At 33.7% G+C, this 26,660-nt stretch overlaps 1 protein-coding gene across 1 annotated transcript; it reads left to right on the top strand.

Annotated features, from left to right (window-relative positions):
- Positions 1–2,006: 2,006 nt before the first annotated feature.
- On the top strand, positions 2,007–24,848 carry LOC137398056 (uncharacterized). Its single transcript, XM_068084158.1, has 7 exons — positions 2,007–2,095; positions 5,708–5,848; positions 7,161–7,301; positions 8,663–8,803; positions 10,552–10,692; positions 15,139–15,284; positions 24,541–24,848. The coding sequence occupies exons 1-7, from the start codon at positions 2,007–2,009 to the stop codon at positions 24,846–24,848; spliced, it is 1,107 nt and encodes a 368-aa protein (XP_067940259.1).
- The last annotated feature ends 1,812 nt before the right edge of the window (positions 24,849–26,660 follow it).

Here is a 26,660-nt window from a genome sequence, read left to right as displayed (position 1 = left end):
GCAAGAACATTGTAAGATATGTAATAGCGTGGCGGATTTTATCGTGCCACTTTCACAGTTACCCATAAGTCGAGTAAATCACGAAGACCGAGTTGTTATCTGAGCACACAATGTATATTTACGTGATAAACATATTTGTATTAATACAACAAGGTCCAGCATGCATACTTAAATAATAAACAGTATGAGAATATAGTGTCTATCGTATGCAGAGAGCTGCGCTGCTCTGCCTGCCTTTCCAATCGTCCTTTCTTTTATCTTCTTCGCTCTTTGTTGGCTCCGCCCTCTTGCGGTTTTGATTCCCGCCCTAGCATTTTGTGGCTACATGACCCGCATCAATCCTATCCTTATTGCCTGCCTAACCTTCGGGCAAAAGGGGGAGGCCTGGCCGGGCCTGTCAATCGACTGTCACGCTGGCACCGGCTCTACTTGCGATGCTCTTCCTTCACACTCTCTTCCTTAGGACTGGCCACGGAGGCCATCCTACCGACGCCGGAGGAAGAGAATATCTGGGCCCAGAGCCAGTGCTGTCGAGCCTCTTCCACCCACAGGGAGACTGTGTCCTCCAAGAACAGTAGCTGCTCTGCCTGCTTCCAAGCCAACTCTGACTGGCTTTTTTTTCACCGCCTTTTGTTTTTTGCTGTAAGATTTCCTCTGCTTGCCTTCTGGCCAGCTCCAGTTTGAGCTGGCAGTCCCTCTCTTGCCTTTTTGCGCAGCCCCTTTCATGTTTTGATCACGTCGCGGCTCGAGTGTAGCTGGTGCTTGGCCTAGCTTTTCTTTGCAGGCATAATAAGGTTTAAGCCAGCCCTCATTTTGGATAGAGGACTGTCCCTGTCTCCCAATCAATGCCCAGGCCTTTATGATTTTAAAAGGGTCCACGTATTTGGCCAGTCATTTAAGGTCTTCTCCCTTTCGCCGGCGCTTGTTCAGAAGCCACACCCACTCTCCTGGCGCGTATAGTGGTGGCTCTTCTTTGTCCTCCTGTCTCACTGTCGTTGGGCCTCCCTCAATATCTTGTGAGCTGCTTCTAACCTCTTCTGCGTCTCCTGTACATACTGGTAGGAAGACCACTCTTCGAGCGGAAGCGGGCAGATTTCCAACAGGTCAGGGAGGCATAACTCTTGGCGGAACATCAGCAGGTTTGCTGTTTTGCTCGTAACAGAGTGTGGCGTACCCTTGTTGGCCCGCATCAGCAGGGGCAGCAGTCTGTCCCACTCCTCCTGTCCTCGTGTTATCAGAGTTATTATGAGTCTCCAAGCTGACGGTTGTTTGTTTCCGCAATGCCGTTAGCCTGAGGGTAGTACGGTGTGGTGCGCGTTTTTTTCTACTCGCCATATCAGGCACAGTTCTTTCATCAGTTGGCTCTTGAACTGTGTCCCTTAATCTGTATGTATTTGCTTCAGCAAGCCCATGTAGCAAAATACTTGCTCGTCCAGCACATTGGCAACTACAGGAACCGTGGCATCCGGGAGGGCCAGTGTGTCTTGCCACCGAGTGAAATAGTCTGTTAGCACCAGGATCCACAGGTTCCCTCTTGGTGTCTCCGGCATCGGTCTAACCAGGTCCACTGCCACCTTTTGCCAGGGGCGACCTGCGTACAACCTCTGTCGGCTACCTGCTCCCTTGTGTTGCTACTGTGCTTAGACCCCTTGCAGACCTCACAGCACCTGACCTTTCTTCTCATCATGACCGTCATACCAGGCCAATACCAGGTCAGTCGGAGCCGGCTGACAGTTTTTCTCATCCCAGAGTGGGCCAGGGTGGGAGTCTGCCAAACGGCAGTTTCTCGGACCGAGTGAGGTGGGAGGCAGACCGAGCACCACCTTGGCTGGCTGTGTGGAGCAGTACGTGCCTCCAGTACCCCGTTCTGCAGCCGGAAGAATGGGCCAATGCGGTGTAGCTGCTGCAGCTCGAATCTGTTCAATTCCACATGCTCGGGGGTGAATTCTGTTGCCTGCTGCGTAGAGAGGTACATGGAGGCTACTGGTCCACGTCCAGCGGCCTGCATGCGTGCCAAGTCTCCTGTGGCGGTTTCCCTAGTGCTCATCCGAGCTGTCCCACAAAGTCCCGGGGTGGCTTCGGCCAGCCACGTGCTGTACAATAACGTAATGGTAAATTAAGTGTAATAACATAATATAACGGCAAGTGGTGGATAAGTTTACATTAGTATTGACTTTTAGCAATCAATTACCTCAGCAACTTTCCTTTGCATGGCTAAAATTTCCAATAATTTTTATTTCCCGGAAATTACATTTCTGTGACTCTTCTATTCCATGAACTGAACTGAACAATAACTTTATCAAACATTGTACAATTTTTCATAACAAAAGGCTTATTATTAAGTTAGTGAAACTGGTTTTACTTAGTTTCTGAGCTGTAATTTAGGGGTAATTATGGACAAGTTTTTTCCTGGAATTTCACCATGCACCATGTCCATTCAGGCACAAAAAAAACACCTGCGCATAATGCGTGCTTTTGATTTTTTCAATTAAAGTTGTTTCAAATAAATTTTCAGTTTTTATTTCAATTCGTCTTGTCCTTATTTAGATGGTGTACCACCGGAATGAGAGATTGTATTTCAGTTTACATTACAGAGTCTGTAGAAAATATGTAAGTACTAGGACCCACACACCGTTGCACATGTCTCCATAATCAAAATTTATTTTGTTACACTATAACAGTTTTGAATAAAAGATAATCTATCTGATAAACTGATCATCCATCTTTAATTATCATTAAAACCTTTGGAGTTTTTGGGCTTTCCCAATTTCCTAATTCCAAACGCCCAACTTCATGTACCTGTAATGATTAAACAGTTTTAATTGTTCATACTGTTATTGCTTGCATACATTATTAGTCTTGATATGGACATGTATGGTACATGTACTGTGTTGACATCTTGTGACAGTGATCTTCATTGATTCAGCAGTGCATATTTTAAATATTACAAAAGATTAAGAAGGTGTTTGGGGGCAGCATAAAAAGTTTCTGGGACCACATGCAACTCCAGGGCCACCAGTTGCACAGCACTGACTTAGTATGTCATCTTGGTAAATATTTTTTGATTTAAATTATGCTGGTCTTGTTGTGTAGCAATATTGTGGATACTTAGAGCTGCTTTTAGTTGCCTTCAACTGCCTGGTACAGCTCAACAATTATTAAACATCAAGTTTGAAGCTTTCATTCATAGCTAAATAAAGACTCCCTTATTAATTAATGCTCTTCAGCTTTCTATTGGTCAAAAATTTATCTAAATACTCAAATCTTTTCTCTTTGTTTAGGATTGATGATGCATGCAACTAATTTTGAATGAAATATTATTTTTTTTTAATTTCTAAATTTGGGCACCATTAAATTTTGGACATTAAAGTCATTAATAAAATCCTTAAACTTTAACAAGTGAGCATAACCAAGCTTTAGATCTTTGACCTGTCCCATATAAACTCTGATTTACTGCTACATGGTATTATCAGTTGTCAGTAGGGGTACACAATTCCCAAAAAAAGTCTGACGAAGGTCAAATGAATGATTGGCTGGGACATTTTCTTAAGTTAGGATATTTTTTAAGTTTTGAATCAAGTCATACTTGAATAATTTCATGTGATAAACAGTAAAGCTTAGGTGATGGGATTTATGAAAACTTTTGTATGGCAGCTGTATTAATAAATAGCTCATGACTGTGGAATGCATTTTTAATCAGATGGTTTGCCTGCTCTTTGATCTATAAAACTTCATATTTAAAAATATGTTTGGAGGCTGTGCCATAAGATTTTTATATGTTTAAAACAAAAATTGTATATTTTCTTAGTGAAAGCAGCTCTTTGATTTTTCAAATCACAAGCATAATATATTAATACTAATAAAGATTTAATTGGCTCGAATGAAACTAACTGAAACAGATGCAGACAATCCTACCATTTAGTACAAAACAAAGAAATTTTCACATGATAAACTTTTTATGTCGCAAGTCAAGTAAGTAGTATCACTGTTACAACTGATGCAAATATTCACAATTTAGCACTGAATTGGATTTCCATAAGAATTTACAATATTTACTAACTTTTAATGCATTATTAATGTAACAAAACTGTGTTGTATCAGTTTTCATTAACAGTTTCTACTTGTCCTTTCATGAATCAACCAATTTCATAGCTTGACGAGTAACATTAATAAAGACTTTATCTAAATGATGAAACCAGGTAATTTCGTTATGCTCTACTTACGCTCATAGTTAGTTATAAATATAAAAATAAATATTCAAAAGTTTATATATTGTATTTTTTGTGATACTTAAATGTCATTATTTTTGAAAGATCTAAAATGAATATAAACTGATGAGAGAGCTCACAACTGCTGACATTCAGTGTGAAAATAATATAACAACAACATCATATTTTATGTTTTAACCAAGATAAGCATGACTAACTGAACGCTTTGAAATTTTTAAATGGTATTTTAATCAGCAGATTCCCTTTTATTTTTGTGACCAAAAGTTTAAATGGTAGGTATAACCATAATTGATAAATAAGTCATATTATGTTACAGCTTCATTAATAAATAGCTTGTGACTGTGAAATGCTTTTTTAAACAGATGATTGGGAAGCTCTTTGATCAATAAAATTTAATTTAAAAAAAAGGTTTTGAGGCTGCGTCATGAGATTTTATTTTTTTATAACAAATTGTTTATTTTACATTAAAACCTGATCTTTGATGTGTCAAATCATGAGCGTAGTGTATTAATAATAATAAAGAACTTGTGGAACTAACTGAAAACATATACAGCCATGCCTACCATTTAGCACAAAACGCAAAAGCATGTTTCACATAATAAACTATCTTTTAAGTAAGTAGGGATATTGCTACAACTAATGAAAGCATTCACAATATAGCATTGGATTAGATCTCCATAATAATTTACAATAGTTAATAACTTCACTGAATTATTAAGGTAATATAACTTCGTTATATCAGCTTTCATTCACAGTTTTTACTTGTTTTTTATGAATGAACTGATTTCATAGCTTGTTGGGTAAAGTTAATAAAGTACTTCTTCTAGTTAATGAAATCAGGTAACTGCGTTATACCTAAGTTAAGCTTAGCTCATAAATATTTTTACTTATGATAAAAATATGTATCTGAAGTTTTTATGTTGTTATTTATCTGACACTTTAATTACAAGGCAATCAGAGCAATCTAAAATGAATATAAACTGATGAGTTGGCTCATAACTGCTGACCATTAGTGTGAGAATCACATGAAAACAACATGATAATTCATATTGTAACCAAGATACGTATGACTTACTGACTCTTTTAGAGATTTCTGAAAAGTGTTATAATCAGCAGTTTTGCTTTTGTTTTTCATGACTAAAATGTAAATGGTAGGTATAACCATATTTGGTAAGTATGTCATATTGTGTTACAGATTTGATTCACTGACCTATATATCATAGTTGAACATCAGATGCAATGACATTTCTTCTTCTACACTTCACACACTGACAAGTTGATGTTGCCTAAAATTATAAACAAACAGAAAACTTTCTTCTTATAGAATAATACCGGCAAAATTGTTGTTATTTACGACTATTTGTCAGGGATTCACTCACCAATCTAAAAGAGTTGAATGTCAGATAGTTACATGTATTACTCTGACCAGATTGACTACTGTTAGAGGTATTATGGTTCCATTTGCCTGTTTGTTACAGTTTTGATTCACTGACTAATCTGAAAAAGCTGGATATTAGCTCGAATGATCTGGATTCTGATTCACTTGTTGGTATGGGAAAACTGGTGTTATTAGAGAAGCTCGACTTGAGTTCTTGTCACTTGAATAAACTTCCATTTAGGTCAGTAACTATATACCCTCAATCAAAAAACCTAGCAAAGTTCCATGCAAAATATTTTTGCCAAATTTTATTGAACATAAAATGCACTTAGTAGTAAACTAAAGTTAACTACTTGTGCGCTATTTTCCTATTACCCTAAATATAATAGTACAAATACAAGTTATTATATTGCTGCCTTTAAATATAATTTATGATTCTCTGGTATCATAATAGATGTTTATTATAAATAGTGGTGAGTTTTAGCGCTGATAGTTTTGGTTCTTTAATCACCAAGTGGAAAACTAAATGAGTAATTAATTCACAGGAGCTAATTTACAAATTAAATTTCAAAAGAAATATGACAAAGTTTCTATGAATGATTGACTGTCACTGTTTTCGAGTTAAGATATTTCTTGAGTTTGGAGTGAAGTCATACTTGATTATATTATAAACAGTAATGCTTAGTTGATGAAAGGTAAGAAACAACTTAATTGCAGCTGTATTAATAAACACATTGTGACTGTGAAATGCATTTTTACAGATATTTGGTCAGCTCTTCGATCTATAAATTTCAATTTTTAAAAATAGGTCGGGAGGCTGCGACATAAGTTTTTATTTGTTAGAAACAATTTTTTTATTTTCCAGTAAACCCTCTCTGTGATGTCTCAGATCACAAGTATTATATATTAATGTTAAAGATTAATTAGCTCAAGTGAAGTTAACTAAAAACAGATGCAGACATTCTTAACATTTAGCACAAAACATGAAGTACGTTTCATATAATAAACTTTCTTTCAAGTAAGAAGCGTTATTATTACAACTAATCAAAACATTCATTGTATATCACTGAATTAAATTCCCATAATAATTTACAATACAAGTTTTTAATGCATTTTAAGGTAATGAAACATTGTTATATCAGCTTTCAAAACCAATTTTTACTTGCTTTTTCATGAATCAACTGACTTCATAGCTTGTTGAGTAACATTTATAAAGTACTTATTTTAGCTGATGAAATCATGCAACTGTTTTATGCTTTACTTGCTCTCAGCACATAATTATGTTGTTTATGATACAAATACGCATGTAAAAGGTTATATTTTGTATTTTATCTGAAACTTGAATTACATTATTTTAAAAAGATCTGAACTGAATATAAGCTGATGAGACAGCTAACATCTGCTGACCTTTAGTATGAGAATTTGACTGTTTGTTACAGATTTGATTCACTTACCAATCTAAGAGAGTTGAATGTCATATAGTTACATGTATTACTATGACCTGTTTGACTACTTTTACAGATATTATGGTTCTCTATGTCTGTTTGTTGCAGCTTTGATTCACTGACCAATCTGAAAGAACTGGATATCAGCAGGAATAAACTGGACTCTGATTCGCTTGTCGATATGGAAAAGTTGGTGTTGTTAGAGAAGCTCAACTTGAGTTATTGTTTCTTGAAGAAGTTTCAAATTAGGTCAGTATTAATGTACAGTCAATAGATTAACCTGGCAAAGTTCTATGCTAATTATTTTAGTCAAAGTTTAATGAACATAAGACACAATTAGTAACAAGCTAAAATTAACTATTTGTTTGCTATTGCTTCCATTACCTTGAATATAATAGCACAAATAAAGGTCATTACTTTGTTGCCTCTGGATATCAGTTCTGATTCTCTTGTGTCATGATAGATGTTTATTGTAAACAGTGGTGAGTCTATAGCGCTGATAATTTTTGTTCTTGAGTCACCAATCGTGAAACTAAATGAGTAATTAATTCACAGAAACTATTTTAGAAATTGAATTCCAAATGAAATATGACAAAGGTCAATGAATGATTGACTGCTACTGTTTTCAAGTTAGGTTATTTCTTAAATTTTGAGTCAAGTCATACTTGAATATGTGATAAGCAGTAATGCTTAGGTGATGAGAGCTGAGAAACAAATTTTTATGGCAGCTGTAGAAATAAATAGTTCGTGACTGCGAAACGCATTTTCAATCAGTTGGTTTGTCTGCTCTTTGACCTATAAAATTTCACATAATTAACTTTTTACATAATACATTTTCTATTTCCCCAGTCAAGTAAGTATTGTCATTGTTACAACTAATGAGCACATTGTTACTATAGCGATGAATTAAATTTCCATAATATTTTACAATATGCACTAAATTTCAAAGCATTATTAAGGTAATAAAACTTTGTTTATCAGCTTTCATTAACGGTTTCTATTTGTTTTTTATTTATTAATCAACTGATTTCATATCTTGTTGAGTAACATCAATGAAGTACTTTGTTTAGTTGATAAAATCAGGTAATCGTGTCATGCTTTAGTACACAAAGCTCATAATTAGTTTGAATTATGATTGAATTATGCATTTTGAAATTTATGTTATCTATTTTAACTAAAAACTTAATTTTATTATTTCAGAAAATCTAAAATAAATATAAACTGATCAGGCAATTCCCAACAGCTGACTTCCAATGTAAAAATAACATTACAACAACATTATACTTCATGTTTTAACCAAGATGAGCATGACCTACTGACAGTTTTAAAAATATGTAAAAGGTGTTATGATCAGCAGATTCACTTTTATTTTTTGCTACCAGAAGTTTAAATTGCAGATATAGCCATATGTGATACATACATCATATTATATTACAGATTTGACTCACTGATCAATATATTAGAGTTGAATATCAATTGCAATAAACTGTTTCTTTCTACCCTTACACACTGACTAGTGGGTGTCACCTAAAGATATAACCAACATATAATACTTTCTTCTTTTTGAATATACCAGCAATTTTGTGGATATTTACAACTTTTTGTTACAGATTCGCTTCACTTACCAGTCTAAGAGAGTTGAACATCAGTTGGAATAAACTGCGTTCTGATTTACTTGTTGGTATGGAAAAGCTGGTGTCATTAGAAAAGCTCAGCTTGAGTTTTTGCGACCTTAAAAAACTTCCATTCAAGTCAGTATCTACGTAAACTCAATCGAACAATCTTGCGAGGTTTGATGCTAATTATTTGAGCTGAACTTAAATGAACATAAAATGTAATCAGTACAAACTATAATTAACTATTTGTGTGCTATTTCTCTATCACCCTAACGATAATAGTACAAATGCATCTCATTATATAGTTCTAAATATACTTTTTGATGCTCTTGTATCATGATGCAGGTTTATTGTAAAAAATTGTGAGTTTTCAGCATTGATAATTTTTGTTCTTGAGTCACCAAGTGTGAAATTAAATGAGTAGTTAGCCATTAAGAAGATTATTCTTAAAACCAGTGATCAAAAAAACTTACTGATAAATCAACGCTTGATAATAACTCTCAGACAAGTAATAGCTCTTTACATTGCAACATATTTTTATTTATTTAAAACAAGTTTTGCAAGTCGACCAGAAAACTACTACAAAACTAGTCGACTAGTAGTCTACTAGTTTTGTAGTCTTGTAGTTTTGGTATGACTATAAAGCAGTTTGCTGTAACGTATGCAGAGGATAACATTAAAAAGTAGCCATTGCAGCAGGAGGCGGAACCAAAATACTATAATTCATTGTGCCAAATTTGCTCACTGTATTGAAAAAGAATGAAAAAAAAAACATGAAGCAACTGTAATAGTATTTGAAAAATTGAAGCAGTTTTTTCCAAGTAAAGTATAACCATTGAAATGATTATATTGGAAACCTCTGAATTTTTGGTCTGGGGAAGTAGTTCTGTAAGGAGCTCTTATTAATTGCTTTAGTAAAGTTTCAATGCGTATTGTTTTATGCACTTAAAAATAAACTGGTAAAAATTGTTGATATGAGCTTTGTGTTCCAAAGACTTGTTCTACTTCTATTGTAACAGCAAATTAGGGCAACCTTGGTTAAAAATCAGATAAACTTTACATGATTTGATCATAATCAGGAATGCATTGAAGTCAACACAAACAATTAGTAAATGTTCAAAGCCTCTCCGAACTTTGTTAAACAAATATATGTATTACTCACAAGCTATTTATTGTTTTTAACAACCATTTGAGCTGAGCTAGTTTATTTCCACAAATTTTAGTCTTTTGTATCAGCATATGGCTGTGTGTGCCTTTAGCGGGCATCTAGGTAAGCATGCTTAAATTATTAAAGTTAGCTATTTCAACCACAATTTTTTTTCTGTTTTCTAATAGTAATTTTGCCATCTATTATTTTTACTTTTGTTTAAATGGGATCATGCATGTAACTCGAATTCACTGAAAATGTTTTATTACAATTTTACTACACTTTGTTGAGTTTATATGATTGACAGTAATATTTTTCATAAATTCCTAAAAACCACTTTAGCAAAACAGTGTTACCAATGTTAAAGACTTGTTTCCTCTTATCTAAACATTGACTCTAGGCTACTTGATTATTTTATTAGACACTGATGCTTTAAGGTAGATCTTTAGAATAGATTAATGACATAGAAAATCATTTTTTCCAAAGGCTTTGCTAATGAATATAGATAATACTTGATATAAAAAGTGGAATTCATTGCGGTCAGCCACAATATTTAGTAACAGATTAGCATCACTCATCAAAATGATGAGAGTTGACATCAATGTTAGCCTATTACATTCTTGGACTACACAAACAATATTCTAGCATACTGTTTCTAGATGTAAAGCTTGCATATATTGTTATTTAGGCTTATTTATTTGTTGTGAAAATCAGTTGCTGTAACTCTCTGTTACAGACTGTCATCATTGACCAAGCTGAGGAACTTAGACCTGTGTGACAATCCTTTAGATCCTGATACTCTTGATGAAATAGTAAAGCTTGAGTCACTAGAGTATCTTGACTTGTCTCGCTGCCAGCTGATTAAATTACCAAGCAGGTCAGTCAAAAAACTTTGCGTTGAGATACTCGTTTAGTAAAATACTTTTGGGTGCCTGTTTATTAAAATCCACCTATACAAGCAAATCTTTTTGAGTTTTCTCTCCACAAAAATCTGTTTGTGAAAAAATATTTTTTATTGATGAACCAGCTTCTGTAGTAGACATCAGGCTGCTTGTGGCCAGAAATAGTTTAACAAACGATTTTTTGCATTGTATTTGCATTGCATTGTATAATATCTTCATAGAATTAGCTTAACATTTTAGGTAGTTAATGCTTTGTTGGTGTCTTGTTTTGAATTTTGAAACAAGCATGTTCATGTTACTAGAATCTACATGAATTTTACTTTCTCAAAATTAAATGTAACTGTCAAAGCTTTTAGAAGTAAAAAATCTTTGGGGGTCTAAGTTATTATATTATTGGTACAAAACTGAATTTTCATCAAGTTGTAGTCTACAACAATAACGCTGTCATTCAAGAGACCGATTTTAATGATGAGCCACTGTGGTGAACGAGTTGCTGCTTGGGACAAGAAGCAAGCTTATATTTGTTCAAACAAGTATTTCACGCTTTGCTTATAGGTAGCTTTGTTTTGTTTTGAATACAAATAGTTTACTGGAACAGTGAAATTTTAGTATAAAATAATGTGATAATAATTTGCCTGTTATGATTTAAACTTTTGCTTATTTTTAGTCTATCAAAAAAGTGCATTCCGTTAGAGTAGGTGAATTTTTTGTTGGATTGTAGCGTATCCCATTGCTTAATTCTAAAACGATATAAAATACATCAAAAAATAAAATAAAAGTTTTAAAAAACATTTGCATTAAAAGGTGTATTGAAATAATACTTTTATTTAAACACTACATCTAATAGGGCATCGCTATGGGAATAAGTTTGAAAGATACAGCAGCACCCTTCATTTAAACACCACCACGAATCGACCACCACTTTGAAATTGTGGTGGACGCTAGGCCATGACTTGTCTCGCTGCCAGCTGATTAAATTACCAAGCAGGTCAGTCAAAAAACTTTGCGTTGAGATACTCGTTTAGTAAAATACTTTTGGGTGCCTGTTTATTAAAATCCACCTATACAAGCAAATCTTTTTGAGTTTTCTCTCCACAAAAATCTGTTTGTGAAAAAATATTTTTATTATTATAAATATTATTTTATTATTATTATAAATACTCATATATACATCTTGCATGTTGTGTTTGCTCTTTCTATAATATGGTATCATCACTAATTTGTTTGTTAGCCCAGTAGTGCTATTGTGTTTTGCTTTTGTTTATATTGTATCACTAGCAAATTGTTAGTGTATTATAGCCATCCCAATGCGTTAGTGACTTCATTTATATTTTTTGTCATACAATTTTTACTCGGTTCCATTATCCAGAACGGGTGATACAAATGTATATAAAGAAGTGTGCCTACACAGTTGTACAGAGCAATAGTCGTACGCTCTTCGACTAATCAAATTTCCTTCCTTAATAAAAGTGAACGAACCCATACTTATTCTCTTTTCATTATGTAACAGCCCAGATCATGCCAAAGTAAAGGCCAGAAAACTCCCTAACTACATGCATTATGTTTGGTTTTCATGAACTTGTAATAGAAAGTGATCAGAAGAAAATTGTCCACAAAATGGTACTAATAAGGGTGTGGATGCATCGATAACAGTTAATTCTTATGTTGTTGCTGTAGTGGTTGCTAAGGTTTTAGTGTTGATGTACCTGAAAAAATCGATTGCCACAATAACCAGAGCTACACTCTGATTCCTTCACCAAAATCTAAATCATATCCATTGTCTTCAGATTCATGTGGTTTGTGATGTGGTTTACAATCTGATTTAAAAAGTTGAAGTGTTATGGTAAATGACGAGAATACTGTTCAAGAACACCGCATGACATAACTTTAGCCATTGCTATAGCGTATCAAACTCCGTTTTATGCTTCGCAAAGTTTCATGTCTTTTTTGAAATGTTAAAAACTACACAATTTAAATAATTAATAACTGTATCTGTCTAATGTTTTATCCGAAGTAGTTTTTTTCTAATTTGGTCTGATATTTCCACACAAATGTAAAACGGTTTAGCAAAAGTGCTGAGGCCAATGGCACTGATGTCACTCCACTGAATGGATAGTGCAAAATATTGGTAAAATTAGCATCTCTTTAACCATAAAAGCATTAAAATTAACTTTTTAAATATTTGGCAATTTAGTCAATAACTAAGCATATTCTATATGTTTAATGTCACCTTTAATAAAATGCCACGATAGTGGAAGGGTTGAAAATACAGTGCCATAGAGTGCGGATTAAGGTTTTAGGCTATGTACACAATCAAAAGCCTAAATATTCAGTGCTAACACGAAGAAATATTCTATGATATTCTTCATTTGAGTTTTTTCCAAACATTGTTGCAATTTCTTGCAGGCATCTATGTGAACTGGGAATAATTAAATAATAATTGGAAAATATATAAAAATGTTCAAATAGAAATGTAGTGCCTTGAAACCTATTTTATTTCAAAAAATTGATCATGTGGTTATTGTGACGGTTCTAATATGCATGAATAAATGTACTATTTAATTTACAAAACTATTTTGCAAATTAAATATTAGCAGCTAAACCAAAAGCATTAAAAGGCAGGCTGAAATTAAACAGATAAGGTTAACATTCAACATAAATTACACCCTTTAATTAAATACCACCTCTAACAAACCACTTTGACATTCACTGAATTTAGTTTTTACAAGCCCCTAATAGAAATTGATCAGTAGAAAATTGTCCACCAAATGGTACAAATAATGATGTGGTTGCATCAAAGACAGTTTTTCTGTTAAATTAAATGTAGCTGTCTAGGACGTTCTATTGTTAGCAGGAACTTTGTTCATTGAGCTTGCATTGAAACAGAAGTAGACCACTTTAAGTAATATGAAAAGTTGAAAGAAGGACATCTTCTTTTGTTTTTAACATTTACAGGTAGCTATGCAATGCAGACATTTTTTATGGTTTGCTGCTGATTTCCAAGAATGAAATTTTTTTTATTTAAAGTAGAATATCAAGTGTTCATCTACTGTTATTTTAGCAAATCTTTGTTTTCTTCTCTAATGCCATGTTGACCAAATCATAATAACTCAGTAGAAATATAAATTTGTCGAAGAAAGTCATTTTGTTTACTCACCTAGATCTGGCTGGTCTTGGCATATTAACCGATCTTGCAAGTCGAGTGTCACACTTTAATAACTCAGTGACAAAAAATCTAGTTCTGAGTGTCACTTTGGTTTGTAGATTCAAGAAAGATGCATAAGAGTACATTACATCGCTCATATATAAACATGATATTAATCACTTCTTTTCAATGCCTTTAGGCTTACAGCAAAGCATTTTTTGCAGTAAGTATAAAATTTGCAGACATTTTTCACCAAAAATGTCCTTTTCTCAAAAAACAGTTTGTTGCAATAATATTCTTAAAATATTCATTCGGGCAAAACCATCTGAGTATAGTTCTATTTCTCGTCCCTATAATACAACTGCTTATGCCTGTTTGCTCAACACTACAAAAAGTTATGTAAAGGGCTAAAATTGTTTCAAAAACTAAATATAATTTGGCTTCTCTTGAAAATAACAAGAACAGGTTTTACAAACAAAACAGGATTGAATAGATATAACTCACAGTCATTTGCTATAAAGCGTTCATCTTTTAAAAATATATTTTTTCAAAGCCAAATATATTATCCTGAAGTGAAAATACTTTTAACGAGAGTAGTTTGTTTCAAATAAAAATTGATCATATCAATCTTGCGTATTTCATTTGATTTTTTCCCTCACTTGTTTTCTTGTAGACTATATTGCTTTAACCTTGGCTGTGCATTTGGTTTTTAAAACAATCAAGTTCCTTTCTAATATTATGCACAGGTTTTAGTTTTTTGCAAAATATTTTGCAATTTAGCATGTACACTCTTCATATGCCAGGGTCACTTTTCAATGTCAAACACAATTAGTGACTGTGCGAAAAAAGGAACATCATACTAACATTTATACTGTTTAATTCTATAAAAATACTGCATATTTATTCTCACAAATGAATTGAAAATGTAGTTTACCTAGCACTACTATTTCATAACATTTGGCCAAATCTAGCAAATAGTTTTTTAAGCATTGTTGTAAGCGGTTAACAGTAAACAGACAAAGTTAAAATTGAATTAAAAAAAAATCTTTCCTATGAGAAAAAAGAAATCTTAATTGACATGCACAACAAATAAATAATATATGGCTATAAGCATGCTAGTTGAACTAATAGCAAGTCTTTTGATATCCAGTTCTACTGGTTAAACCAGCGCATAGAATTTGCTAGAAGGGTTGAGCTAAATAAGCTAGTGAAAAATAAACATACAGTAAGTTTACATTTTTACTGCAGTAAGTGTAAATAAAACTTATATTTGTAGTTTTGAGATGCTGAAGAATCTGAAACAACTGCTTCTGTTGGGAAACAACTTTGAAGAATATCCATCAGCGCTCAAAAGCTTGCCAAGCCTACATACCTGCATTTACGTTACATTTTTTGACCTTCTAAAGAAGCACCCCACAGGAGGTACAGCTCAGTTCAGTAATCAGCCACTTCAATCTACTCCATCAAACCAAGTTATTCTACATTGTACATTGTACATTATTCCACATTGTGCTGCATCATTACTATGCAGAATGTAGTAATTTACAGTGCGTTAATTTTTTTTTAATGCATTGTAGGCATTTACTGATCATGCAACTGTGCTCCTAATTCAACATATTCACTGCTTTCTACCTCGCATTTACTTCCATGAAACCTAAAATCCAACACATCCTGCACACAGAAACATGCAATAATTATCTATTGACCATCAACCATCAGCCAAAAATTTTAGCCTCATGTGGTTTGTCTACTTAAATTTTTTTCTTTGAGCAGCATTAAGATTTTGCAATTGTGTAAGGATTGCGTGAAGCTAAAATCAATACTTGACTCTGTGACGGGTTTTCATGAAAATTGCGGTTCTTGTATGTACAGATTAACACGAAATGTGCACTAGCAATACTCTTATAGCACCAATACTAATTACTGTTCAATAGCAAAAGTTATTACAGCGCTGCATGTATACTACAAAATTGTGCAGTAGTAAAAACGTGTGATGCAATTATGCTGCATTGCCTTAAAAGTAACATTAAATTTTTAAACAACCTCCTTACTGTATTTTGAGGTGTGACAGTATTTATGTTTTACCAAGTTTAAAATCAAACTCCAATTTAGTTTGTTGTCATCTTTAGTAGCTTGACTTTGTTTGACTCTGAAACTACTAATGATGAGTCTTTTATCCCGGTAGATTTTCACACAAAGTTAGAAGTAGTTTATGAAGTCTGGTAAACTTTTATCAAATCAGAGGAAGTGTGCCACAGCTATAAATAGATGTGACACACTTTCTGCTGCTACTGTATTATTAATAAAGCTATATAGATGTAGATATCCAGTCAAAAACTTACTGCAAATGTTATGTATTTTACATCTTGGTATCAATGAGTAGTTATCAGGGCACACCTATGATTTTTGGCTGAAAGTCCCAACCTGAACATGTATACATGTCTGAATTAAGCCCTGGACTGAAGGGAGTATTACTAAAAATTTCCAAATTATTAGTTTGAGTAGGTTAAATATATACTAAGACACTATAATCAAATTGAGTGGATGAAGGAGAGTTCACATCTTTGTTAGTCTTTATTCCTTATTCAGTTGTAATGTCAATTGAGCTATTAGCAAACTTACAAAAGGAAACTATTTAAAATTTTTAATAATGTCATAATTTTTCAATTCACTGAATTCTCTCTTTAATTTTACCATTTGTCAGTTTTGACCTCTGTTCCACAAAAATTTTGCCTATTTTTTTCAAACTAATATGAGAACACCAAGCAATGCTGTTTTCCAAAGCAGGTGTTTGCATACTTGGCAATGTAAGGGTCATTGAAAACTGGCTCATATGATCATATCTCAAAGACTTGTTGTATTTCAAGGCATTAACTAAATTTGTCTTTTAGACACAAGGCACAGTTTTAGAGCCATTAGTTAGCGGGAGGGCATGTTAACTAATGACTCTAAAAACTGTGTCTTGTTATCAGGAGAAAAAATTATATCACATACAGGCCACACCACTGGTGTCCTTCAGTGAGATATTGTCGAAGGCAAGCCGTAGGCTACACACACACAAAAACGAAAACACAAAAACAACAAAGGTCAACATAGCAAAATGTAAAAATAAAGTGTACATCTTAATATCTCACCAATCCGATGAGCGGCAGACACAAAACCTAAACCAATCGACATGAACACCCGTCATGTCAAAATATTCCAAGTTTCAAATAATGTCTCGTACAACTTACCTTATAGTATCTCAAAACTTGTCACTAAGTCCTTATTAATTTGAGACTGCCTGATTGCCGTTTTTACAATGGTCGCCGCTACAACGGTGAGGAACATTTTAATTAGTGAAACTGTCAAAATTATTTTATGTAACCTAACTTTATCTGTAGATTCCTTCACTGGAGGCAATGAGGTAACCGGGTACAATGTTGTAGACCGAATATGAGTGATAATAGATGCATCGTCTCTTGTATGGCTCCCATATGCTTCAGTGACCTCTAAAATTGTTATCGTCATTAGATTATGTGTGCCGTAGTCCGCATCTGAATAAAATAATAGAAATCATGGTAGACATCAATTAGTTTTAAGATAAACGTGTGCTGCCCACAGAAACATGCCAAGGAATGTCATGCTATAACATATTTAGAGGTAGATGCAGGAGAGCCATGCTACAGCTTTCAAAATCAGAAGTATAACCAAATTGCTGGTCTCAGAGTTGAAACTTGAAAAGAGTTTATGCTTATTTCATGACAAAACTTGGGATAAAAAATTCAAGTTTGATTACTATTTAGGAGTCATTGGATCTTAATGAATAGATGCAATTTGACTCATCGGTTTCTAGTGCTATTACAGCCACAATATTTGGTGCAGTTAACGCTTGCCTGATGAGTAAGTTTGATAACACGTTGGTAAAGAGCGCCTCTCTGAGTTAAAACTAGTGAGTGCCACAACATAATTAGTTTGTGTAACTATATTTTAAAGTAGGAAAAATTTTGTTATTGTTTGATCACCTTTAAAACATAAAAACGCAAAACAAACTGTGGCTCTACTCAATCTAGAATCATGAAGGCGGAAATAGATACAAAATGGTTCATCCAAACAATGGAGAAAATGCTACCTCCATAGTCTGTCAAAAGAAACTTGATGCTGTTGATAACCAGAATAGCATTTTTAACACCCGACTTCGGCTTCATAGCTGTGAAGGTAATCTACCATGAGTCAAAAACCCTTGTTTTAAAGGTGTCGTAGTAGTAAGTTAGAGTACTCAAAGCTAGAAAAAATTAGCGTAGCGTATTAAATTTTGTATTAAATTTGATTACCTATATTTTACTACATAACCGATGCTTATTAACCCAGTGCCTAACGGAACAGTACCATTAAGAATCGTTTCGTTTTTTCTTTCATCGTTAGAGGCCTACTAACTGGATATAAGGCACGCTAGCGGTGGAAGAAAAAGCCACAGAATAGTCGCAGCCTCTAAATAAGCCTGCATGGCTCAAAACATCAAAAAAAATAGCGGCTAATAGTTTGAAAAATACGGTAATTTAAATTCATTACTCTTATTACTTCAGCTCCTTTCATTCGATCGAGTCGAAAAAAGGAAAAATTGCTCTGTAAGGTGGACTAATACAAGCACGCACACACACACATGCACGCGCGCACACACACGCACGCACGCACACACAAATATACAGAAATATTTTTTGCCGTTTATAAAGTAGATTATTAGTAGTTTTACCAAATAGATGAATTCCTAAATATTGTGAAATATGTCTTTAGCTACATTCGGAGCAAAAGTATTTTAACAACCTTAGGATGGTAAACATTGGCTTTGTAAATTTTTACTTTTAGAGCCTCCTTTCCGGGAATCTATCTCTATGTTGCCCAGAAGTTCCAGACTACAAGAAACTGTGCTGGCAAAAAAGCACACTCCTACAGAAGGTGGCTAATCATATACAGTAAAATATGTATAAGAAGAACATAGAGAGAATAATAATAATATATATATATATATAAGTATTATATTATATATTTATATATGTAAATATATTTATATAGATCCGCAAGTCTGTAGTTTTATCCGTGCATGTGTACATAATTATATATATATATATATTTACATATGTTCATCTATATATGCAAGTGTTTATATATAAGTTTACCTGACCATTGTCGAGCATTGAGATTATATATATATATTTATATATATACATATATAGATACATGTATATATATACATATATAGATGTCTATATGTAAATATACATATATATATATATATATATATAGGTATATATATATATTTATTTATAAAATTTATTCATGTAAAACCTTAGATAAAAAACAACTTCATTACTATTAGTTTCATGTCTGTTACGCAGACAATCATCAGATAAAATTGTTTTGGTCCAACTGAGTTATATATGTAAGAGAGGTGTAATTACTATAACGACTGATAGCTATGTAATTGCATTTCGTAGTGTGTATTTAGAAAAATTTAGTTAAGACACGACTCAGCGGCCACATATCATATTTCAGGCACCAGGACAAGCAATCTGCCACAGAGCTTAGTAACTACATCTGGCAGCTAAAAGGCCTGAACACACCGTATACAATTAAATGGAAAATCGTTCAACACGCAAGGCCATACGACCCAGCCACCAAGCGTTGTAACCTGTGCGTATCAGAAAAGTACATCATCCTCACAAAACCAGAAATGAGCTCACTCAACAAGCGTAACGAGCTAGCTTCCACATGCCGACATTCAACTAAATACACACTACGAAATGCAATTACATAGCTATCAGCCGTTATAGTAATTACACTTCTCTTACATATATAACTCAGTTGGACCAAAACAATTTTATCTGATGATTGTCTGCGTAACAGACATGAAACTAATAGTAATGAAGTTGTTTTTTATCTAAGGTTTTACATGAATAAATTTTATATTTAGGCTCTGATCACTCATTGAGCACTATTTGGCAGCTTTAACACACTACATTGGAATATATATTTATTTATATATATATATGTATATATATCTATATATATACCTATGTATATATATACATGTATATATATATAAATATATATATGTATATTTAAATACATGTATATATATATACATATATATATAGGTATATATATATACATATATAAATATATATATACATATATATATATATATGTATACATATATATATATATATATATATATATATATATATTCATAGAGAATATAAATATATAGGCCTGTGAGGCAACTTAGAAAATTAAGTTACCTCACAGGCTTTAAGAAAGTTATATATATATACATATACATGTATATATATATATACACATATACATATACATGTATATGTGTATATATATATATACATATGCATACATACATACAATGCATATATATATTGTATGCATTTATATACATACATATATATCTATTTGTCTATTTATATATGTATATATATACTACATGTATACCTAGTATATATAGTATATTTATACACTATCTGAATGTCAAACAATTTTTGGGTATATTTTTAGATGAACACATGTAATGTTATACAAATTATATTATTAGATGTCAAATTTATAAACATTTTTTTCTCTACATACACAAAATAGGAGTCACACACACACACACACACACACACACACATATATATATATATATATATATATATATATATATATATATATATATATATATATATATATATATATACATACTCATGCTACAGACAGTACTGTATCGGCTATTGAAGCCTCATCAGTGCAGCTCAGAGCTTAGGCGAGGGACACAGATCCCATTACCAATGAGAGTTGACTTCCTGCCATGAAACAACTAAGTTGCCTCACAGACTTTGAGAAAGTCAATGTATATATGTATATATATATTTATATATATATATACATATATATATATATATTTATATATATATACATATATATATATATATATATATATATATATAGATATATATATATATATATAGGCAACTACCGAAGTGGCAATTGACCAATTGTATTTTCTTTTGATGGTGATGCATTACTCCTTCAGCAAATGATAGTACACTAAACATGTCCCAAATCAGCAAGTGAATTTTGTAGTACACGTAGTCAAGAAAGAGCAAAAGTTGATGCCGGGTTTATAATTAATGTTTTGAATATAATGTTTGAAATTACTAAGAAAATGCTGCCTCAGTTTTGGCATTATGGAAAACCATTACTGTAACAAAAAACCTTATTATCCCAGTGCAAGCGCTGGATATTGTCTTGCATCTGGAGCTAAAAATATTCCTTGTAAAATATAATTTTAGACTGCCATTAAACCATCCCAAACTTTAAAACGCAACATTAGCTTCACAGGTACTGCTTACACAATATGATTTATTTTAATTAGTGAAAATAGAATGATTGACTGAAGCTCTAAGTTATACTTTACTAAATATTAAGAATTTAACCCAAACAACAGTTTTTTGTATATTCTGCCACAAATATTTTAATTGAAAATATCATTTTCCTAAAAGAAATGCTTTTTTGTTGCTTGGAAAATTTTCACTTTCAAGAGGCTAATCATTAGGAGTTTAACCCAAAAACCTGAATTCCTATATAGTCTCAAATATGCTTTTACTACATTCTAAGCACAAAGATTTTTATAAACATAACATGGTAAACATTGACTTTATGCACTTTTATTTATAGGGCAACATTCCAGAAAACCTGTGACTACTTCATCTGAACTTCCCATCGGAAAAGCAGAACTGATAGGGAAGCCAACTTCTACAAGAGGAAGCTGGATCATATGCAAAATTATATGCGCAAGATTCTAGATTTAAAATATATATGTATTTATATATTATGTTAATGTTTTATATACAACGAAACATGTGTAAAGATATATATTTATAAGTCAACCTAAATATATATACTATTCCATGTATATGCATAATCAGGTTTCTAGAGTGGGGTTGTGCAAATTTCAAGCAAACCTAAATATTAGGAAAGTTCTGTACTATTTTTGTTGATGCAGATTATGAGCGTTACTTACAGAAAGTTCTAATTATTTTATTTTTCTAGCTGAGATATATAGTGTGATCAGCTGCTATTAGCTCATACATAGGATTTTTTCATTTTCTCATAGTAAGTTGGCTTATTTTGTGACATTAGAGTCATTTCTTGCTGATCTGTATTTTACCATAAGTTTTTTAGAATTCATAGAATTTTTAAAGTATTTAATAGTTTATAGATATGTATTGTTATGTTAGAGGTTTTTAACTATCTTACCTCTTTAAAGGTTTATTTGCAACCAAATTCACATTACAGTTATTTGGTATCAAAAAATTCACTATGTTTTACTTTGCTGTGTTGTAGGTGCCAACAAGTGGAAATGTGATTAAAAGCTCTTAAAAGCTGCAAAACAAACAGTTAATCGCCGCCATCCTGAAACCACCATAGATTAGAACCTCTTTCCAAAACTGCTCAAATGGGACGTACTTGTATAATATGGCATCTGTTTACACTTTCGCACAACCTGATCTGTCGAAATATTTTCACCAATATACTTCATGCATTCAAAAAACCATGTCTATTGTTCTTACGCGTCAATTTTATCGTCATTGTAATGCTGTCACTTTCAGCACTGATATCTTATTGTTTAACCTTAGCTCGAAAGAGTGCATATCATCATATAATCAACATGACAAGCCTGTTGGTCACCTGTGATAATCAAAAAATGTTGCAGAAATTATTCGCAAAATATGGGTCACATGATCAGATTACGACTAGACGATTAGACCAAGCCGAAACAAAACTGTAAAGTAGCGAGCATCTATATTTGATACGGGGTTTTTAGTAAAACCTAAAGTGTTCGTCATAAACTAGTGCGAAAAGTGCGAAAACTGGTACGAAAAGTTTTATATTGAGCCTTCCATTGACCTTTCATAGAACATCACGTGACATAACAATAACCAAATTTAGTGACTACGCCAAAGAAATAAACTGACTTCAATCTATGACGGTTTCGTGATGGCGGCAATTAACTGTTAGTTTTCGAGCTTTTATGAGCTTGTAATCACATTTCTACATATTTTGCACCTGCAACACAGCAGAGTAAGACGCAGTGAATTTTTTGATACCAAATAACTGTAATGCGAACTTTGTTGCTAGTCCACTTTTAAGGTTTGTTTAAAATCAGTTTATAACTCAAATTTGATAATTTTTAGTGTTGATACTTTCCTTCAAAACTGTAAAAACATTTTTGAACTTTGGCTACTTTAGAGCAAATGTATGAAGAAGAAGAACCCACTAATACAGATGATGAGGCGATGAAAGGGTAAAGCACTGCCTCTCCTGAAGTCACAGAACTTATTCACGCTGCCCAATAATGTCATCTCATGTTAACATGCAAGTACATGAAGCCTGTAGTAATCTAGTGGTAGACATATAACATATTTAGTATAGTTGTTCCAGAATGATATGTGATGACTACTTAAACTTCATTATGTTGTTCAATTACACATTTTTTATGGTTTAGAAATATTGTTATTCAAACATGCTTTCCTTGATTGCCGAAAACGCTTTGCTTGTAAGTGATAGTCTTGAGTGATATCGTCTGTTGAACATGTTGTTACTTCTTTAGAAATTATACACACTAATAAAAACATATTAGTTTCCTTACAGTCTGTGTTTCCCTAAGGAGTTGTTTTGCTTGCGATAAAACATGCAATGCACTTTAACTAACCTAAAAAGGGGTTCTCAACATATAAAAAAAGTTCATAAAATTTTATGAAGTGGTAAGTGAACAGAGTTTAGCTATAGCAGCAATCTACAGATGAGGTATTGAAGGTTGGAATTGTTCTACTAGGTTGGAGAGTGCTGCTGGAGGTTTTTTGCAATTTTTATAAGTGAAGGAATGAAACAACATTAAAGCTCGTCAATACATAACATATCTTTGCATGAGAACAGAAAAAAATTTCTTAGAGCTACATGTATTTGAATTGTAGTGATAAAGATAGTGCAATGTGTGAAATTTTTTGTGTGGTTGAAGTAAACGAAATAGCAAATTGAAGCCAAATTCCATGTTGCATAAAGTGATTTGAAAGGTAATTTACAATAGAAAAAACACTAATTTTGAATCAAGTAGTTTTTTACCAAGTCAAGATCATAGATATAAATAAATCGGAGGAATCTCTGTATATATCTATAATTAGTATCAAGTACAAACTGATGTAGAAGTGCTAACAAAAATTGCATGTTAGTTTTTTGTCAAACAATCGAAGGACCAGAATATGAAAATACTGCCGATTCTGGAATAAAAGTCTTCCTCGCGTATAGGCCGACCCTAGAAAAGCAGCACCCAAATGGCAAATTTTATGGAAAAAGTTTGCATACAAGCTGGTCATGTAATCATAACATGCTGCACCAACCTATCATGACAAGATGTTGCATAAGAGAGTAATTCATTACCTGCCACCAGCTGTGTAGTGCAGAGCCACACAGTGTATGAGCAGCATGAAAGCTGCTTGGTACGGCTGTTGTAGTCTTTGCACAATATGTTTCGAATTAATGAGTAGTTGCTTAGTTGGCTATCACAGCCGTACTTACACAAAGGGACATAATTATCCATTTGAGTTGAGTTAATGAGAAATATTTTTGCAGTCCATGTTGTTTTCTGCAGCCTTGCCAACAAGCAAGGCTGCAGAAAAAAGGAAGCTTGCCTTGTTCAGGCATGTGGTAGGTGAATATGTAAGGCAAGTAAATTCACAGCTAGAATTTAGAACTGACCCTGATGAAAATGGTCTGATTCATGAGATAGAAGAAGTAACGGCGGGGAGGAAGTTGAATGATGTGTTAAAGAAATTTCAAGATTATTGCAACCCATGGTCCGGAACTAAAGTGAATAGATTTCAATTCCACGGCTGCACTCAGTCAGGTGAGTCATGTAATGCATATCTTATGAGGCTGAAGAGGCTAGCTGAAGGGTGACACTTTGAAACAAAGAGTGATTTACTCATCAGAGATAAACTACTCTTTGGAATGGATGATGTGAAGCTTTGTGATAAGCTAATGAGAGAGCCTGATGAGAAGCTCACTTTAGGGTACGTTGTCAAGGCAATTCGAGTGCAAGAAATGGCAGTCAAGTTAAAAAATGTGACTGCAACCCCACAGCAAGAAAAGCAGGAAATCAAGGATGGAGATATTGAGGTAGTAAGGAGTAAAAGAAAAAGCTGGAAAACCAAACCAGCAATAAAAACAGTTGGTGGAGGCTTTTGTGGCAGATGTGGAAAGAATCATAGCAAGTAAGTAAGGTGCCCCGCTATGGGTCAAAAATGCAGAAACTGTGATGAATTTAACCACTTTGCCAGACAGTGCAGAGGAAGAGCAGAAATAAATGCTCTAAAAGACGATGAAACAGAGGTTCAGGAGGAGGTTTATTTAAGGGAAATATACCTAGTGGAATCCATCAACACAGGAGCATGGCATTCTACAGTCAAAGTAGACACAAGCTTGAAGAAGGGGCAAACAGCCAGCTTTAAATTGGACACTGGGGCTGCACTAAGTGTTTGTGGACCAAATCACTTCAAAGGGAGATTGGAGCCTTTAACTAAAAGGTTATACGGAGCAGGTAAAACACAGTTAAATTGCTTAGGGGTTATAAAATGCTGCATCCAAGCTGGTAAATTTGCCACAAAAAATATATATATGTAGTTGAGAATCTACAGACACCAGTTCTGAGCAGAAAAGCCTGTGAAACATTACAGTTCATATCAGCGGATGCTGACAGATGTGAAGTGAGTGATGTGAATGAGGACCAGCAGCTGTTCTAGGAAAAGTGAAGAGTGAACATTCCATCACACTAAATGAGGATGCCATACCTTTTGCCATACACGTCCCTAGACCGATAGCATTTCCGCTAAAGAAACAAGCGAAGCAAGCATTAGATGAGATGGTGAAAGATAGAGTCATCACTCCAAATACTGAAGCAACACCCTGGGTTGCACCAATGGTCGTTGTACCAAAATGGCCAAGACAAAGTTGGAATTTGTACAGACTTAACCCAACTTAACAAATATGTGATGAGGGAAATTCATCCAATGGCTACTGTAGAGATCAGTCTTGCTAGTCTGGGAAACGGTGTAAAGTTTTCAAAAATTGATGCTAACAGTGGATTTTTTCAGATACCACTCAGGCAAGAGTAAAAAAAGTTGACTACTTTTTTGACTGATAAGGGCAGATACATGTATGAAAGACTTCCCCAAGGCCTTTGTGGTGCCTCGGAAATATTTTCAGCAGAAATGAATAGAATACTGAATGGGATTGAAAAAGTGATAGTTCATATGGACGATGTGTGTGTATTTGAAGAAACGGAAGAGATACATGACGAAAGTTTGGAGCTGGCCCTGGCCGCAATCAAGACGACGGGTATGACACTGAATAAGTCAAAATGTAAGTTTTGTCAAAAAAGTGTGGAGTTTCTTGGGTATATCATCTCCAAGGAGGGTATAAGCGCTGGACCGCGACTACAAGGAATACAAGACTTTCCCACACCCACTTCCGTGACAGCTGTAAGAAGTTTCTTTGGTCTTGCAAATCAATATGCACGCTTCTCAGAGAAGCTGGTTGAGAAAAGTGCCTCTCTGAGGGCTTTGCTGAAGACAGGTATTGAATGGCACTGGGGTTATGCGCAGGGGAGTGCACTTCAAGAAGTCAAAGAGCTGTTCAGCAAACCAAGCATCCTTGCTCCATACAGTACAGAAAAGCCCACATTTGTGGCCACAGACGCCAGCAATCAAGGAC

Source organism: Watersipora subatra, chromosome 6, assembly GCF_963576615.1.
Source record: "Watersipora subatra chromosome 6, tzWatSuba1.1, whole genome shotgun sequence".
NCBI lineage: Eukaryota > Metazoa > Bryozoa > Gymnolaemata > Cheilostomatida > Watersiporidae > Watersipora > Watersipora subatra.
The sequence above is the reverse complement of the archived record's forward strand: the minus strand, read 5'-3'. Positions and strand labels throughout refer to the sequence as shown.

What these genes read in the sequence shown, in the direction of transcription:
- LOC137398056 (XM_068084158.1), top strand. Translation starts at nt 2,007, where the DNA reads ATGCGTGCCAAGTCTCCTGTGGCGGTTTCCCTAGTGCTCATCCGAGCT. An exon ending in TTGAATAAACTTCCATTTAG is followed by an intron (nt 5,849 to 7,160) that starts GTCAGTAACTAT and finishes TGTTTGTTGCAG; the next exon opens with CTTTGATTCACTGACCAATC. An exon ending in TTGAAGAAGTTTCAAATTAG is followed by an intron (nt 7,302 to 8,662) that starts GTCAGTATTAAT and finishes TTTTTGTTACAG; the next exon opens with ATTCGCTTCACTTACCAGTC.